General features: G+C 32.5%; 1 protein-coding gene across 1 annotated transcript; it reads right to left on the reverse strand.

The window, feature by feature from the left end:
• Window positions 1-1,042: 1,042 nt before the first annotated feature.
• On the reverse strand, window positions 1,043-10,164 carry LOC130625853 (uncharacterized). Its single transcript, XM_057440967.1, has 6 exons — window positions 9,974-10,164; window positions 6,553-6,809; window positions 6,223-6,361; window positions 2,803-3,076; window positions 2,163-2,190; window positions 1,043-2,023 (listed from the first exon to the last, which is right to left on the reverse strand). The coding sequence occupies exons 1-6, from the start codon at window positions 10,161-10,163 to the stop codon at window positions 1,436-1,438; spliced, it is 1,476 nt and encodes a 491-aa protein (XP_057296950.1). The 5' UTR covers window position 10,164; the 3' UTR covers window positions 1,043-1,435.
• Between the last annotated feature and the right edge of the window lie 8,994 nt (window positions 10,165-19,158).

Below are 19,158 nucleotides of genomic sequence, written 5' to 3' on the forward strand. Positions count from 1 at the left end.
TTAAGCAGATAGTGGTATTTTAGACAAATTTTAGGTTTCTGACGGGTTTACAGAGAAAGTGCTGACACAAGCTTAATTTTTTTGCCGCTAATTTGTTGCTTTCATGACATACTATAAGGGTGCCAAGTTTGATTCAATTTGGATAGGTCCTATCATCTTCTAGCCATAAAATATTTATAAAACCCGGACAGAATAGGATTAAGACTTATTTATTCTTAATGTTACTATTCATCCTTCTAAAATAACTTATCTACGTTTAGGAAATGAATTTTTGCGAAAATTGTGTCAATTTTAACTAAAATAACTTTTTTTTTATTATGGCATTATATAAAAATGGACTGGTGACAGTAGCGGATTTGCAACAGAAAGTGGCGGGTTTGTTACATATGGTGGCGGTTTGGAGATATAGTGTCAGTACATTATAAACAAAATGCAGATCTAATTTTTAAAGTCGAAATGGATTTTTACAAAGTGAAAATTGCATTATGAATATTTTTTATAATAAAAATGATGAAAAAAAGTTTTGCCACTGAAGAGACAAACACAGCAATGGGTCAAAACTTCTTTAAATATTTTACGGTATATGTTTTTCGACTGATTAACTTTTGCCTACTTTTGCTCCAAAAAGTGCATTTTTGCGGTCCCTCAATTTGCCAATAAGGTCCAAAATTGTAAAATTTAGTTCCGCAAATATTTATTAACTTAAGATATATTAACGTCACATTTACAGTAACACAATTAAAACGAGAGGCGTTGGTAGTTTAGATGTTACTTCTCCTCAACATTTGAAGAAAATTATAATACAGACAACTCGTTTTCTTGCCTACCCTTACCCATCCAATTAATATTCTAAAGTGAAAGTTTACTTTGCTTACTTTCATCGGGGTGTAATTGTTTTCAAAATGTCGTAATAAGAAGGATAGCTACCAACAGTACATATTTTTTTAATTTCTATGGTTGGGAAAAAAAAGGGATTAATCAGCAAAATCCGGGAAAACATTTGGCGAATTCTAGTAATAAAAAGAGACACTAAAGCAAAATATTGGCCATATTATTATAATTTTCAAAAAGGTTTGAAAAAACAAATTTTTTTTCAAAAATGTGTTTTCCTTCTTCCAGAATTATAACGGAAAACATTTTGGTTAGATAATAATTATTTTAACAAAACTAGGCTAATGTGCAAAATGTAAAAAGATACAATGCAATATTAAACGTGAAATACTGCAAATGTGTCACCTATTTTACTTTTAAAGAAATGCTAAAAACTATTTTAACTATATAATATGTCTTTAATGTTTCATTAAGAAAACATTCGTTCAAATTTAGAATCTTTAACTGAATTTCCTTTTAATGTAATTTATATCTAAGCCCCATTCCTGACCATTTTTCCAACGTTCATTCATTGGTGACAGGAACATACTTGAGTACCAGAATTTTACATAATTTTTGATTTATTTACAACTGCATATTCATCCAATACTATCCGTTCAGGTTGTGATTCTGCTTCTTGGTACTCATTCATATCGTATTGTTGAAAATAACTAGGTTCCATGGAAAGAGGTTCGGAGTATATGTCTTCATTATTAGATTGTGCGATTAGCTGTTTTAACGGTGGTACAGCATAATGATTGACTGAAGAAGATTTTGGTGCGGAACGATTATTTTTATTAACAACCGTGTAATCATCCAATATTACGCGTGGTGGTTGCGTTTCCATTTGCTGATACTCATCAAGTTTATTTTGATGAAAATCGTTAGGACCTTTTGAAATAGTTGCCACTTGATTAACGTAAGGGTTGACTGAGACATGTTCAGCTGTGGCATTATTAGTTTTATTCAGATCAGCATATTCTGGGATTTCTTCTTCTAAACCTCGTTTTGAAATTTCTAGTGTAGCATAGTCATAAATTGACTGTTTTTGAGAAACATTACTTGTTGTGTTTTTATTCGTAGTCTCTGATGTCGGAGAGTTAAGATCAACACTTGGATCATAAGTTTTATTGCTGATGGAATTATTTAATTTCTAAAAAAGCAATGGGAATTAAAATTAATTACCAACACTTTTTTTGCGCGGTAAGTATTTATAATAGAAAGAATTATGGATAGTTTTAAAGTTCATTGAAAATTTATTAAAAAAAATCATATTAGTTATTATATCCTACCTGATTATCACAAGCTGCAGTTGAATTTCTAAAAATAATTGTATCGATGTTATTATTTAAAACAGGTATATGAAAGGTTTAACACTGGTATATATATCAAAAGCGAAAAGCGAGTTGGCATACAATTATAATCTTCGACAAAATTGTTGACACAGCGCAAGTCGGCTAAAAAGCGTCAAAGGTCAATACTCCGCCACCAGCAGGCTGCAAAACCTTTGCGGATGTGTAAGCTAGGTAGGTAAAGTGTAAAAGCTGCAGGTTGTCCTCAACATTTTAGACTTGCGAACAAATTTATATACATCAGAGCAGTTATGGGACAGGAAGTTTGAAAATAGTTATGCTGACATTAGCAACAATTAGCAGATTTTGGGAAGTTCAATTCAATAACAAACTTTTATAAAAGTTTGTTATTGAATTGCTAGGACGAACTTCGACATTTGCATTCTTTTGTTATACCTACTACCTAAGTAATTATATAATTATGCAAATAGTAAAGTCCACTAAAAACATTTATTTGAAATCATTTCCAAATAAAAATTAATAACAGCTGCGCAAGCATGTCAAAATTTTCAGGTTTTGGACCAGGAATAGTGTAACTGTAAAATCGCACGTGTTCATAATTGAAGCGTGTTTTATTCACCTAGCATGCTTCTTTTTTCTTTTTATGAGAATAATCAACAAAATAATAGCAACCAGGACAATTACAGCACCACCACCAATTCCTCCAACCAAGATTGTTAGGTCATCATTTTTACCATCAATTTTTATAAATACTGAAGAAGAGTTCTTTGTAGATGATCTGGAGGTAGTTCTTGTTGTGGCTGTAGGTGATGTATAATCTATCGCTGAAGTAGTTTGCATAGTGGTGGTTGTGGTGGTTGATGAAGGAAAATATTCGTCACCTGTTAAAGGATCTATAAAAGAATAAAAAGTATGATTCATTGTATCGTTTATCGCCTGCCGACTTTGCATATATTTTTAACGAATTTTTAATTAAGATATCAGCATCATACTGATGTCACCAAAGGGGTGAAAAGCATGACAAGATGTTGGTTGCTGAATTCTTTCTTTCCTAGACAACTTTTTGAGAAAGCTTGAAGGAACCAAGTGTCAAATTGCGTCTAAAGTTAATATATAGTCAGTTTTTGAATTTTTTCACTTTCTTTAAAAGCTTTCTGTAGCAGTAGTAAGACGCAAATTTTTTTTTAACAAATCCACAGATTAGGCGGGAATCCTAGAATGTATCAGCATATTATACCTTTACATGGCTTATAATTGCGTGGTTGTGTGTAAGGCTTAACCCTATTCGGTCCGGGGGGGGTGAGGGTGGATTCCGCCCCCCTCTGATGTTTTATTTTAATAACTCTTTATTGATATGTTATATGGCTATGAAACTTACTGAGTTTCAATATTTATCTATGAGACGCCTGCATGCCAAATGTTTAGGTCCCATGCCTTTCAGAAGCTTTGATATTGGCCACTACTCAAAACTACCCCTAAAAATTACTATGAAATCCTTAAAATGGGGAAAATTTAATAACTGCTGTTACGATTATCCTTAGAAATTGAAACTTGCAACATAACTTTGTTTTATTAAGAAGAATCATTTTGACACGTGATTAAACCGATTTCCCGATTTTATCGGATTTAACCCGAAAATCGGAAAAAACGGATTCTCGTGCATTTTTTGGCAATTAATTATACGATTTTTGTAAAAACCGGAAAACATGTTAGATAACTTATATTTAGCTTTCAGAAAGTTCAAACAGAATGCAAAAATTCGTTCTGGAACAAAGGTAATTAAATTTTAAGCAGATAGTGGCATTTTTAAAAAAATTCAAGCTACTGATGACGTCAGAGAAAATGTGCTGACGCAAGCAATAATTTATTGCTGCCATTTTGTTCCTTTTATGACGTACTATACGTATGCCAAGTTTGATTCAATTTGACCGGGGGCGGATTCCGCCCCGCCCCCTGGTCGTATGTTCGAAAAACCCCTGACCGAATAGGGTTAAGAAGCCGCTAATTAGATTGAATGAAAATTCGTTTTGTGCCAGAAATACGGGTCAACGTAAAACTAAGTTAACTTTTGTGTTGAAAATTTAAAGTATTATTTGTTTACTGAGAGAAAAATATGTAGCAAAATATAAATGAAATAATGAAAAAATTGTTGTACTTAATAGAAGCATTGCATTGATTGCCATATGTAAAAATAAGAGAGCTGTTTACCGTGGCAAAATTGAATTATAGAACAACGAAATTTATACATAGTAAATAGATACTAAATATTGAATCAAAAGATTCTCACAAAGCTTTCATTCAATTAGTATGCAATTTTGTCATAAGGGGTTCAAACAAAAAATGTGCCAAACAGCATTTGTCTAGCATACATTTTCGGCAAGCGTCAAAGTGAAAAATCCCAGTAAAGCCGAGACGAGATATTTCCACAACGTCTCCTGCCTTCCAGAAACACGATGCCTAAGGACGTCTTCAAAAGAGGGGGACAAAAGAAGAATTTTAAAGACCTTAAGTTGATTAATTTACGAGACTTTTCAATAATTCACGAAATAAGTTTCAGTAAAGATTATTTCAGTTAATTGAATTAATCTAACAGAATAATTTTAAGTAGATCTAGTCTCAGTGGCCAAAGTCCAGGGACATGCTTCCGCTATAAAGGATTTAGTTTGAGCTCCATTTTAAATTGACGGTGCACTAGCTGATTTTTGCAAAAAAAGCACTAGAGTGTAGCTAGCTTGATTGAAATCTGATTCATATATTTTTTATTTATCCGAAGCGATGTCTTTGTGTGGTAAAAAGGTTTTTACGAAATACTCGACCTTACATCTTTTTTCCTGCCACACAAATGTTAGAGACTTTCACAACTAACTCTATGAAATGCATCTATAATATTACTATAAGCATGTCTACAGGTATTAACTTTGCACATTACATATTATTTACCTTATTATTGCAATACCTAAATGTCAAATAGGTTTTGCAAGCTTAAGTTTTGTATACAAAGCCGTCCTACTATTAGCACCAGTTCTGGTATGCGTAGAGCATAAATCACACACCAAGTGTTTTAGGCGTGCTTTCAGGTATGCACAATTGGTCGGCCTCATATAAAATTTGCAAAGGGAAGAAACTTTGGCACTAAGAAATTTTGGGGGATTTAAAGCTTATGACAAAAAAAATTACATTTTTACTAATTAATCCGTTACCAATAAATTAAGGTTCTCACTGACTGTCAGAGTGAACTGGTAACTAACCTGTACCTTATTTTTTGCTGGATTTGGTTTATGAATCCAATATCAAACTCGTATTTTGCAATTGCTTGTTTTTGCACATTAGCGGTTTGCAGGAGAAACCACCGTCAACACTTTTGCAAATATTGGTCAAAGTCTCTTAAAGAAAAACTTAATCCAGCATTAATTAATCCTCGTCTACATAAAAGGATACAACAACCAGCATGCATTCCGTCCACACTCCTTGCTGCTGTTTATAATTCTCAGTATATTTTTAGACTTAATAATTTTTTTTAATGCTTTTATTCCAGCTGTGTATAAAAAGCTTTAAAAGTGATTTTCGTTTGTTGAAAATTGAAGGAAAGAGATCTCTTTACAAATACCAAATAATATTAGATTTTTCCACCAATTTGGAAGACCATCTTACTCTGCAATGAAGAAAAGATATATAATTAGGGCTAAAGCTTTTTAGTAAAATTTTCTTCCCACGGCAGTTTTTTCACAACGTAACATGGGGCTCAAATCCTTTAAAATTCGATTCAATTACCCGGACTAAAGTAGATAATTAAGGAAAATGAAATGGGAAAAAAAATAATTTATAACAATAGGAATAGCTTTTCCAGATTATCCTTGTTTTAAAAAATATGCAAATTTCATACGACAGGAGGTGTGAGGAGGTAGGCTGCTGCAGTGTACTAGGAATCCAGAGAAGATTTGATCCGCAAGAAATTTAAGTTAAGTTAAATAAATATCAGTGTCGGATAATTACATAAATCTCATAAAAATATTTAGTTTCAGCAACAAGAAGTACTTACATGTTGCAGTTCCTTCATATTTAATCATCACACATCTTTCTTCAGCAGCCTCTGATATGTTATTTCCATTTTCATCCAAACAATTTATAAATATTTTGATTAACATTCCATCCCAGTGTTTCGTGAAACCTACTGTCACCTGAAGACAGAAATAGCGACAAAAGTAAGGCGGGAATTCTCTGTTTGATGCGAATATTGTTTTATTTTTAAACAATAACACAAGACTTGTCAATAACAGAAAATGTTTACAGATATGTTTTCGCATTTGAGAGAAATTTTTTTTACGGCTTTTCTACTTCAGTAACTGACAATCTCCTAAAAATAACTTACAAATTTGTTCCCAAAATCAAATTGATACGTCAAATTGCGTTTGATTTGTTCGCCAATATTCGAATCCCAATCTGATGTGTTTAAATGTGCGTTTGTATTTTGAACTTCTATTTTTCCATCTGAATGATTTCTACATAATTTTTGGCCAGGAAATTTTACCTTCTCCAATAATCTGATATCAAAGGTTGTAGTTTTAATTGTTTTTTCCGCAACAAATCCAAAATATATTGATCCACTCTTAAACTCCCAGTTACATCCTAATATTAATGCAAAAAATCATTGATTGCAAGTCTAAAAGAAAGTACACTTGTTTATTCCGAACAGTGATACTCTGATAGTAGGAAACACAACACTAATTTAGAATTTTCCCTGAATTAAAATCATCTCAAAATGGCTAAGTCGGCCACAAAATTAATGCTAGATAATTAGCGGTTTATGGTTACATAGCGTATTTTATTACCCAAGTAATAAATACTTTGCATAGCTGTTGCTGAAAAAAGTTGACTTGTGAGTTTCAAGTTCTAAGAATACTCTTAACAAAAGTTATCATATTTTTATGTAAGGGTTTCATAGAAATTTAAAGGTTATTTTTGAGTAATAGTCAATATTTAAGGCTTTGAGAGGTGTGGGGCCTAAAAATTGAACCATGCATCTTAGCAAAAAAAAAAAAAAAAACAGCATGCCCGGGGGAGAATAGCCCACCCCCTACTCTCCGGACCGAATAATCTCCAGTATATTCCTCGTATATGTTCTCGGGATTACGGTTGTTCTCTTCCTCTCTATCCCGTCATGTAGCGTCGTACCGAATTTAATTCTTTACTCTATCGTAATAAACAATAAACTGTATCTTGCACACTCTGCAAGATACAGTTCAGTGTTCGCGGTAGTCGTACTGGTTTACAGGTTCGACAAACCTTTGCCAGCTCTTAACCTAGACTTCATTTCTGTTTTTTATTTCGATTCAACATATTCCAGAAAGGAGCTTAGGAATCGTTCTGTACTGACTTGCAGTAAAAAGCAATGGTGTTTGCAAAGTTTACTCTTTATTGAGTATGTAAAGGCAAGTTCCTGAGTTTGGAATATACAATTACGAAATAAAGATGAATATTTATCCCCTTTGAGTGTCAGAAGAATAGCAGTCATAGCTTTGACCATGGAGGTAGAAATACTACCTTCATGCTTTGACTCTACGAAAATCAAAGCAGTAATTCAATAACTACGCTTTGAAAAATAGCTGTTTGTTTTTAATTACATTGATCTTAGAGTAAGAAACAAATTTTGTTTTAAATTGCTGTGCTGGAAAGTATCAATATAAAGATATTTAATTTAACTTTCAACAAATCCAAAAGAGCTTTGTGTTGCCTGCAATTTTTTTATTTTAGTAAACAAAACATTTTGTAAAAAGACAAAATAAGTGAAATAGCAAGCCAGCTGGTTACTTTTTGTAGCTGGCTGATGTGTAATGTATAACAATTTCTTGACGTTTATCACAACATTGTACGTTTACTTTTTAGACTCAAAGTTCAGAAAATAGACACACAGGTGAAGATGAATAAACATTTTGAAAGTTTGAGCTAGAGATTATTTCTTAACAAGTTACGAAATGTATATTATAATACCCGTATGCGTCTGTCTGTCTGTCACGCAAAATGGTAGCTTACCTGCGCAAGTAGCGAGACGCACGCAATGCGTTATAAAAAGGACGAGCAAACCCGTGGATTTTTCCACGGGCTAACGACTAGTATTTTATTAAAAACAGTATTTTGCTAAATATATTTTGACAGATTGGTCAGTTGTGTTTTGAGTTTGATTTAAATAGGCATTGCTTAAAAATTTAAATTAATGAAAAAAATATAAATAAACCAAGAAATAAACAAAAAATTACAAAGTGGGGCAGCTTTAAAAATCACAGGTGCAAAAGTTATTACAAAGTGGGACAGATATTACAAAGTAGGGCAATTATTACAAAGTGGGACATGACAAGCCTTTCTGCATATAAATTTTTGCGTTGTTTTTCCAGCTCATGATGAACCCAATGTTTTTTCATCTGATAAAACCTTTACTTTTTTTGTTTTTAAAGTGCTTCACTTACCGGCCTCTTTTACGCTTTTTCCATTTCGCATAATTCGAATTTTGAAAGCGTCTATCATTATACAGTTTTGCATCAATGAGCATAAGAAAGTTGTATGCTTTTTAATTAATTCAGTTTATAAGAACATTTAAGCTCAGAATGACGTAGAAGTGTAATCGTTTAGTCGAGAAATAAAAAAAGCAATTTTTGTCTATAGGTGGCATCCATGATGTAAAATTGAGACAAAAATCTTCTTTAATAACATTCTTGGTATCATTCAAGTCTTTACTTTGCTACAAATGTTTTTCTTTTGCAAAAAAAAGAGATTGAAAAGTTGATTTAATATTTTAAACACATTTTCAACCCTATTCGGCCTGGGGGACTTTCTTAGCCCTTCAACTTTTTTTGTAATAAAAGTATATACTGTCTTAAGATTGAAATTTGGCAATTTGAAATTTCTTAGTTACTTCTGCACGGCAAACTTTTTTGATTTTATTTCACGCCTATTTTCATGGAGACCCTGGGTTAATAGGTGGTGAAAAAGAAAATCAGACACATTTTTTTTAAAATACCATTATTCACAATTCTAAAGTGATATTTTGGCCTTCTCTTGTGTTACTAACAATTCTAGGCATTTAGACCATTTAGGAACTTGTTTCATCGTTTTAACCTTTCTTCGGGATCAGAAATATATGGTGATTTTGTCATCTTCATTGGTGATGGTGTCATCTTCATTGGAAGATGACACCATTCCTAGTTGTCTTGGGATTTTTAACTGGCCTTTCAGAGTCTCTCCAAAAGCACGACCTGATGGTTTACCGTGGTCCTCTTATTTCCTAATCTGTGTCATTAATATGCAATTTAATCAACGCACTCGATTGCTGTTCCTCACAGTTTTTTGTTTTTTAACGTAGAAATGCTTTATCTTCTACTTTCTCATTAAAAACCCCGTTTTTATTAGTTTGTTTTCACTTAAAGTAACTATTGGTCGAAGATTTTAGTGTAGTTATTATTTTATGTTTAACCCCCCTTTCTTGTTTGTTACGAGTTCTTTTGACAATAGAAGTTCTGTTTTAATTCACTAACCTTAACAAATGCGTATCATACGGTATAATTTTTTATTTTGTCATTTTAGTTGTTGACTGATTTCAAGAAAAGCTAACGAACATTGGCTTGTAAAAACTACAAGGGTATTCTGATGATAGTTAAAATTGCATCTACAACCCAGGAGTTAGATTGTTTGCTCGACAAATTATAATTAAAAAAATGTGAGTTTTATATTTTTCTCATTGTGTATAGTTAATGGTTAAGACCTTTTTAAACAATACTGAAGAAAAAGTATTTACCTACCGGCTTCTTTCATGTTTCTATCACAACGTCCAGGTTTGTTTTCTTTACCTCCTCCGAAAACATATGTACGCCCTGTAGAGCATTTTTCACCATTTACTATTTCATCTCCACGTTCTTTTCTTTTAATTTGTAGAGAAAGGACAGTCAAAATATGAAGTACCAGTACTGTGCATATCGTTGCATCTACCATTTTCTTATTCACAAATCTGAAATAATCAGTATGTTAATATATGACTTTGGTGCATATTGACAAGTTCAAGTACTACAGTGAAATCTTTTTGTCATGTTGAAGTAAAATACAAAATGAGACGTCCATATGCAGATCGGACTTGCAACTACATTATATCATTATACAACATACTTTTTTCTTTTGATAAGCCAGCTAATAGAATATAAACAGTAAATTCTGTAATGCCTGAATCAAAGGTGTGACCTATTAATTCCAAAAAACCAATATCTGTTTTCGGTGAAAAAAGTTGGTAGCAGCAACCTTCAGGAAGTGTAACGTTATAGCGTCCCTATCTTAGATTTTTAAATGGTTACTTTCAATAATTAGACACGAATGGTGTGCGCTTGGAAGAGTTTTTACTCTACTCTAAATATATCGCAACAAAATGAAACGAAACCAACCGATTATAATAATTTAAGTTAACTCCTTGCTTAGTCAAACACAATTACTTCCAATATCCATTTTACCTAATTAATAAATTCTATATCTACAAGATTTTTGATAATGTTTTCACTACAAAAAAAATACATGAAAATTTAACAATCACAATCCAACTCTATACGTTCTCATCACTACTAGAATATCCAATTGCTAATCCGAAACAACATAGTGCTTTTAGATTACGTAGTCTTATAGAAACAAGTTTAATTCTCAATTAACTTCTTTCTTGTAAGGAAAACGATTAAAATAGGTTAACAAAATAGCAATCAATGCTGAATGTTATCTCAACTTCGTTTGGAAAGACACTACAAGTTGTTATGACGAGTTACTAATAGTTACTTTCAATGACAACAACAGAAATTTAAATGTGCCATGTTTTTTGAAACAATCGTCAAATCCTAACCACTGCAAGAGTGTAGCATACCACGTGGATACTACGTTGAGTCTTCGTTGAACAAAGATTGAAAGCATTAACATAAAAATAATGACATATTTAATAAACTAAAGTGATCCTATGATTGGTTAAATAATTATTTGTTGCCTGAATTATTACGATCGTATTTGTTTATAACGAAAGTAGGAAATGTTAAATGATAATAATAATAACTATGCTAATTAAAAATATTGTTGGAATATTGTAATATTACTACAATTATTGAAAAGAAACAAATTTCGTTTTAATTGAAATTTTTATACGAGATTGCTAAAATGGCATAGTTCGGCCAAGACGATTTTTTTTGTCAATTATCCACCACCATAGACGATATACAATATACAGAAATAACTGATTTTATTTGACTTACAATTTATGTGTTGGAAATTGCGAGATTTAAAATTTGTGGATAAAAGGTAGAAATTATTGAAGTTTGTAATTTTACATATTGTGATCAACTTTTGTTAGGAAGAACAATATATGTTATTAACTAGTGGATAAATCCACCGGTTCGCCCGTCCTTTATTAGCCACAAGTTGTGTGTCTCGGTACTGCAGTTACCATTTTGCGTGACAGACAGACGCATACGAGTATTATGATATAGACTAGTCGCTAGCCCGTGGATACACTTGTTGTTTATTTACCGCATTGTGTGTTTCTCACTACTTGCGGTACCATTATAATATAGATTACTAAAGTGTGTGTCAATATATCAAAAATATTTCTTCTTGCACATATTCTAAAAATATCTCAAAAGTATCATATATCGTACGAGGCCCAAGAACAGCAAGGTGGATACCAAAACAACCCGTTTTCAGAAAATCATAGTTACTCAAAAATTAGGGCACGCTTTAACTTAAACCAACCCCTTTTTATTTAGGATTTTCTTCATTAACAAGACGAACTATGACTGAAAGACTTAAATTTGACGATAAACAACGGAGTAGGAAACAAACGCCATTTGATACAAAACACTCTTTACGCTCTGGTAATTTCAATTATTTTATCATATGTAGACCACCCTACCTATATGCTCGATACGTTTCTGCGTTTGGCCTCGGTCTAAGTTATTTTCTGTGTTTTCTTGTACTGAGTTTTGGAGATGTTCATTCTCCTTAAGATGCGCATTTTTATTTTGTGAAGACGGTAAGGTTTAGGCCATTGCTTATGCTTTTGTATTTGATAAAAAAACTTAGTAGTGTGAAATGTAAAAAAGTAAGAGTTTAATTAGTCAGATGATGACACGGATCCTTATTCGTGTCATTATCTGAGTCTTATTCACTTAAATCATTTTTTGGAAGAACGCAAGAAGACAAATATTGTATTTTAATTTTAAAACATGGTCTAACTGGCGTTAATTTAATTTGGGGAGTGGTATATGAAAGATATATTTACACATAAATTAGCTATGTTATTGAGCAACTGCGCATGATTTGTCCAATTCACAGAAACGGATAAGTTTTAGAAAAACTTATATTTTTGTATTGGTTCTGAGTTTGTAACCACATAATAGCGTCAATTCGTAGCACTTTATTACATGTATGTTTTCTGGTAATAGTATTTCACGAAATAGTATTTAGTGTTTTAACGAAATGATTTTTCTTCATTTGAACAAAATCATTAATATCCTTACTTCTTTCTTAAGCTAGTATAACTCGGCTACAACCGTCTATCTGTGAATGGGATAATGTTTATCGCCTACATAGATAGTGGTTTGCAGTCGAATGAGCGTTCGCCAAGAATAAAAGTAGTTTTCTTCAGTTCTTCAGTTAAGTAAAAATAAAACGATACCGTGGAAGGTGCCCATATAAAAAATCTGATATAAGCACTTCCAAATCTAATCTGTTTCCCTTTAGAAATGCTGCTTAATAGTCACGGTGAAGCCATTTATCAGTTAAAAATGAAAATGATCACTATTTTGACTGAACATACATAATATAAAATACTGTTAGAAAAGAAAGGAATGAGTAGAAAGAAGTCCGCTAATGTAAGCTTTGTGGAGCCGGAATTTTCATGCGGGATCTGAAAAATGTCTATTTTTTGGAGGCGTCCGCTGTACAGAGTTTCTTTAAGAAATCGTGTCGAAGATGAAAACTGTCTGTCTTATTGATATGTTCGCTATAGAGGATGTCAGCTTTATACCCATTTCACTGTTAAGTGTTTACTTATTAATACACTATATGGAAACCATATTTATACAGTCATAACCTTCATGCCGGTGTGGGCAAAAGTTTTGTGGGAAACAATGGCCCCATCTGACATACTTTTGCTAATAAATTTTTTAAAATGAAACAAGACAAAACATGATTTAGGAAAAATTTGATCTCCTTGCTACAAACACCTAATTTCTAAAGATTTTTGAAAATTTGGTGACCTGTGAAATTATAGACTTAGTTCTAGAACAATATAAAAATTAAACAAAGAACGCACAAAATAAAGGCTACATTTAATAATGCGTATTAAAGGCCGGTTTCCATACAGCTGTAGTTTGCGGCCAGTCGTAAAATGCGCCGCGACTTTTATCGCATATACCGAACCATTTCCATTTAGCAATTTTTGCTCGCTTGTTTTTTGCAAAACATGGCGGCTGTAAATTGACGATATTTATTGCTGCAAAATCTGAGATTAGTCTTAGCATTATTTTTATGGCGTAGAAATAAACAACATCGTAAAAAATACGTAAGAAAAACATGTGGATGAGACGACATTTCATAGAAAGAAGAACCAAAGGCCTATACAACGTTTTGGTTAAGGATTTAATGTTGTAAGATCAGAAGTACTTTTTAAAGTGCCTCCACAGATTCATTGATGTTATTTTGTTCTTCATCTTCTTCACTTGATTAATGTATATTCTGAGATCTTTACGTTGTTGCTAGGCATCGTTAAATGATCTAATTAAAAATTATTTCGTAATTTATGTAGATTTCTACGTTTTTATTTGCTGTAAGTTAAAGCGCAAAATGTAGCTCGGAAAAAGTAGAGTCTGTTCACCTTTTTTTAATCGCCCCAGCGCATTCAAAAGCGCGAGGTCAGCGGCATTATTCTGATAATGCACATGCGTAGATTAAAAGTCACGGCGCTTTTTACGACTGGGCGCAAAATGCAGTTGTATGGACACCGGTCTTAATTGTTTTAAAGCTTTTCTCCATTTAGTGCTTCAATAATTTAATGGATCATGGTTTGAAAAATTAAAATGTTATTTTAAAATAACAAATTCATAATGTAAAGTTTTCTAAGCAAATATTGGCAAAACTATAGATCTTAGAAAACTGGAATTTTAACGAAAATGCTGAAGCCAGCAGATTATTCCTGACAGTCCCTTTTCAAAGCATGATTTCTCATACTATGTCACAGACATTATTTCTAACAAGTTTTCCAGGCGAATATAATCTAACTTGAGCCTGGATTTGCCAACGATTTTTTGCAAGAAACAAGAAATATTTTCTTACGAAACATTAAAAACAAAAATTTACCGAATTTTAAAATACGGTAAGCGATATCTATCTTGAAAATCAATGCAAAAAGGATGAAAACACGTTGTTTTTGTCAAAGAACGCCATATTCTTCGTATGTGGAAAAACATTATAGATTTACAAACCCTCTTATTTTCATCTTATTTTTACAAATATATCATTTGGATTTTGATGACGTAGACAATTTTTTTTATGATTTTTGTTTAACCTGTATTGTGTAGAAGATAAAAGCTGATCAAAATTATTTATAGGATCGCCAGGAGTTGTTCAGCCGTTAATTGGATAAAAGGTTAAAAATTTTGCTGACGTCAGCAATGTCCTACTATTGTACAAAGAGGTTGATAGGGTATAGGACGTTGTGTTTTTGAGGAATAGTTGAAGAGATATGGGTATATAAAGGTTTTTTGATGACGTCATTTACCCGTCTTTCCTAAGCGGGTCAGTTGACACAGCATTACAAAATTGTTTCTATTTTTGTCGATGACGCCAGTTATTTCCACCCGTTTCCAAGTTATTTAACCTTTAAATTAAAAGTACAATGCGATGGCTTTGCTAATTTTAATATTTCCCTTTACCGCTAATATTGTTTTAACGTTAAAGTCTGGTGAATTACAGAACAATTCAGTAGGTGAAGAAAATCTGAAAAATATAATACACTTTAAAAAGTCACAGAAAGACAAACGGAAGCTTAGTACCACGGTTAACTCCCGTTAACTCGAACGTCCAAGGGACTGGGAAAATTAGTTCGACTTAACGAACGTTCGACTTACGCGAAGCTCCCGTTAATTTGAAGTTAGACAAAAATAAGATTTTAGTTCGAGTTAAGGGCACTTTTGTTACGTGCAACAATGTATTTATTTTTTAATCTTTTTTTTCTACTTCTCCAGCGATCCATCTGACGCTTCAAAATTTGTAGGATCAAAACTTTCAGCAAATTAAAGAGCCTTTTCTTTTATCATATTACCATCAAAAGGGACATTTTGGCTCCTTTGTAAAGACAACCATTTAAGAACAGCTTTTTCGAAATTTCTGGCTACAATCGAACATGTAAATCATCAAATCATCATGTATTTGGTTCCATTATTTACAAATGGTTCTTCTCCATAAAAAAAAAAAAAAAAGAGAAAAGGTTAAAAGTTATTTGCAAATAAGTTATGATAAATTTATACATATAATACAATTAATAAAATACTATAAAATCCTACACTTAAGATAAGTCAAGACACATGGTAATTGGAACAGAACGCTGAGAAAAGGCTGAAAACAGGGATTCAAAAGAAAATTGGAACGTGGAAAAAGTAGAAGACAAAAGTGCATAAGTTCGCCAATTAAATTGTAGCTTAAATAAATTGAATAAAATAGACATAAGTAGGCACATGTTGCAAGTAAATTGGGGTAGTAGACACCAGGACGCTAAACCACAAAAGATATATGTAAAATATGATGAAAATTATTCACTTGCTAAAAGTTAATTTGTTGAAATCGATTGAAGAGTTGAAGTACCATTCAACTGATCTCAGCAAGTCGTTAAAGATGAAAATAAAATAGTTATACGTAAGAAAAAGTATCACAATGACAGAAGCCTCGCTAGACCTTCGTCTTTGAAATACTCTTTCGCATCTGTTTTAAACCTGTAAAAATTTTCACAAACTCTTATTTTACGTGGTAGGTCATTATATATGTTAGCTTGTTCAGAAAACGTTTTTGCTTCACCATGTTGTAATGTCATTTCATTACCCAAACGTGGATTAAATGTGTTCATATGTAATGGAAGATAGTCTGGCCATGTATCAGTGTGTAAAGCTTTATGTACCAGTTTAACAGTCGCGAAATCAATGTTTTCTCTAACTGGCAACCACCCAAGATCGATAACGTCTGTTGTTTTCACATATCTTCCAAGAACATAAGATGCTGCTGTGTTCTGCACTCTCTGAAGTCTATTTAATAGGTACTTTGGTAATTGGCTAAATACTACATTACTATAATTAAGTTTGGATAGAATGAGTGTTTCAGCGAGGTTCTTTCTCACATGATACGGGGTAAATCGTTTCCATTGTTTAAGTGCTCGAATTACTGCATAGGAAGATTGTGTAACTTTGGTAATATGATTTTTCCAATTCAGATTTTCGTCAAAATGTATTCCCAGTATTTTTGAGATTGAGTTACGTTCGATTGAGCAACCATTGTGAATAATGTTACAGTCGTTGGTTGTTTCAAGATGATGATAGGAACTCATTTTGTTTGTTGAGAATAACATTTGTTTCGTTTTGCCATCATTAAATAGAAGGTTCTGATTGGTTGACCAACCAGATAAACTATTCAGATCGTCCTCAAGTGTTTTTGCACATGTTTTCAAATTTTTCATTTTGCAGTGTCGGTATAATACAGTGTCATCAGCATACTGTGTTGTGTTAGATGACACATTCTGAGACAGATCCATGACATACAAGTTAAATAATACTGGGCCCAGAATGCTTCCTTGAGGTACCCCAAAATGGATAGGTTGCGTGTTTGATGTTTTATCATCCACTTGAACAAACTGCTTTCGTTCGGAAAGATAGTCATGGATTATCAATAAGCTTTCTTTTGTGAAATTCATTTGGTGTAATTTGAGAAGTAAAGTTTCATAATGTACAGTGTCAAATGCTTTCGAGTAGTCAATTAAAACAGCCATGTATTTTTTACACTAAAAAGTTCGAGTTATCCGAAGAAATTAACTTAACAGGGGCTAAAAATGGTTCGAGAAAATGAATGTTCGAGTTATTTGGGGTTCGAATTAACGAGTACCTTTTAAAAAAAATTATTGAAAAATGTCCAAGGGGTTGTAGAAAACAGTTAGAGCTAATAAGAGTTCGAATTAACCGGTGTTCGAGTTACTGGGAGTCTACTGTATCATATAGACTAGGTGATAGAGCCCGTACAAAAACCCACTTACGCAGTAGACTAATGGAAAAACAGGAAGTTTTAGGTATTTTGATAACGTCAGCAGCACATATGCAAAATATGTTTTTAGAAATTTGTTAACCTGATTCAACTGTTGTGAAGAGGATAGATCAAAGTACTGTATAGGATTATATGAGTTTGAAGATTTTCCCGACAAAGTGCCAAAAATTGTCGACAGTTTTATTTAAGGAAAATAGATGTTTGTCAGGAATTTTTATACGTTTTCTTTTGTTGCAGCTGCTGTCGTCTTCTTTGTTGCTATGGCTGATGTTGTTGGTGCTTTCATTGTTTTCGTTTCAGTCATTGTTGTTATAACTGTCGATAGAACATAACATACCTGTCTCCTGGATTTAAATGTCGAAATAATCTATGTTGCTGTACCACTTTCTCTTAAAGTGAAAATAGTTTTTAATATACCGGTTCGTAATGAATTTTAAAAGGCACAAGATGTAAGGAACATCTTGAAATTACACTCACAAGATTTGATAAATAGACATCTTTTGTCTTCACCATCCTTCATATCAGTAACATTTTTATCCAGACAAGTCAAAAAGAGTTTGATCAATAATCCATCCCAATGCACCTTGAAGTCTATCAACGCCTTAAAGTAAAAAATAAAAAAATTATCACACTCTTTGTCTTTTTTGTCTATCTCATGCAATTAACGAGTTTTTTAAAAATCATAACTAATAGCTAAATCATAGAGTATCATTGCCTGGAAGTTGTTTGATTGTGGGTTACGTGGAAATGCTTCCGATTGTGCGAAAATGTTCTGTTAAATGCTCGCGATACACAACTGTAAATCTATTAAAATTAATTTTAAAATTTAAATTTAAATCGAAGATTCTGCACGACAATCAGATTTAATCCGGATTTCAGCTAACGGAAAATAACAATACCAAAACAGTAGTCATTTTTCAATGAACCAATAACCAGATTTCTTTCTAAGTTTCTATCGTCACTGAGTAAAAAGAGTATGCCCTGAATCATAACTAACTCCAGTAAATGACTAAATAATTGATCACGTCCCAATAAACTTTAACTATACGACTGATTTTTAGCAAATTCATTGTTAGCAGCCTGCTCTAATGTGTAAAATGCCTTAATTATACCCAACTTTACTATTTTTAAGTTTCATAGTAACCTCTTCGTAAAATAAAAAAGATGGGTAGCTGTTTTTCAGTATGGCTGGTAATGACAGGTTGTAACAGATGACAGGAGTAATGTTTTGAAAAAGGACCTAAAAAGCCCTTTAGACAGATTTGCAACATGTCTTATCTGTAAAACGCTCAACCTGGTGTACAGGGGCGGATCTTGGATTTTTTTCTCGTTATGCAAAATTTGATGGATTTTTTGGCGAATTAAGATGAAGGGTTGCGGTTTGTAAGCGGTACGATTTATTTTTTTGCTATACGAGGAGCTAAAATCTTCATAAAAGTAAGGTTTTCCTTCCTAGATTAGAAACCTAAGTTTCTTTCAATTGCAATAAATAAAAGTACTTCATAAGGAAAACATTAAAAGCGCCGTTTGTTTTAACACCATATCCTCGTTAGAACATGCGAATGAAAAATACGACCTTTAATAAATCAGATTAGCGTTGCCACATCATGGGCGATCACTTTTAAATGATACACAACACTGAATTTAAGTATCTCCTCCTAAGCAC

Source organism: Hydractinia symbiolongicarpus, chromosome 14, assembly GCF_029227915.1.
Source record: "Hydractinia symbiolongicarpus strain clone_291-10 chromosome 14, HSymV2.1, whole genome shotgun sequence".
In the NCBI taxonomy this organism is placed as follows: Eukaryota; Metazoa; Cnidaria; class Hydrozoa; order Anthoathecata; family Hydractiniidae; genus Hydractinia; species Hydractinia symbiolongicarpus.

Coding starts and splice junctions, on each gene's coding strand:
- LOC130625853 (XM_057440967.1), bottom strand. CDS start 10,163: ATGGTAGATGCAACGATATGCACAGTACTGGTACTTCATATTTTGACT. Junction 6,810..9,973: donor TAGAAACATGAAAGAAGCCG/GTAGGTAAATAC, acceptor CATTAATATTAG/GATGTAACTGGGAGTTTAAG. Junction 2,191..2,802: donor AGAAAAAAGAAGCATGCTAG/GTGAATAAAACA, acceptor AATTATTTTTAG/AAATTCAACTGCAGCTTGTG.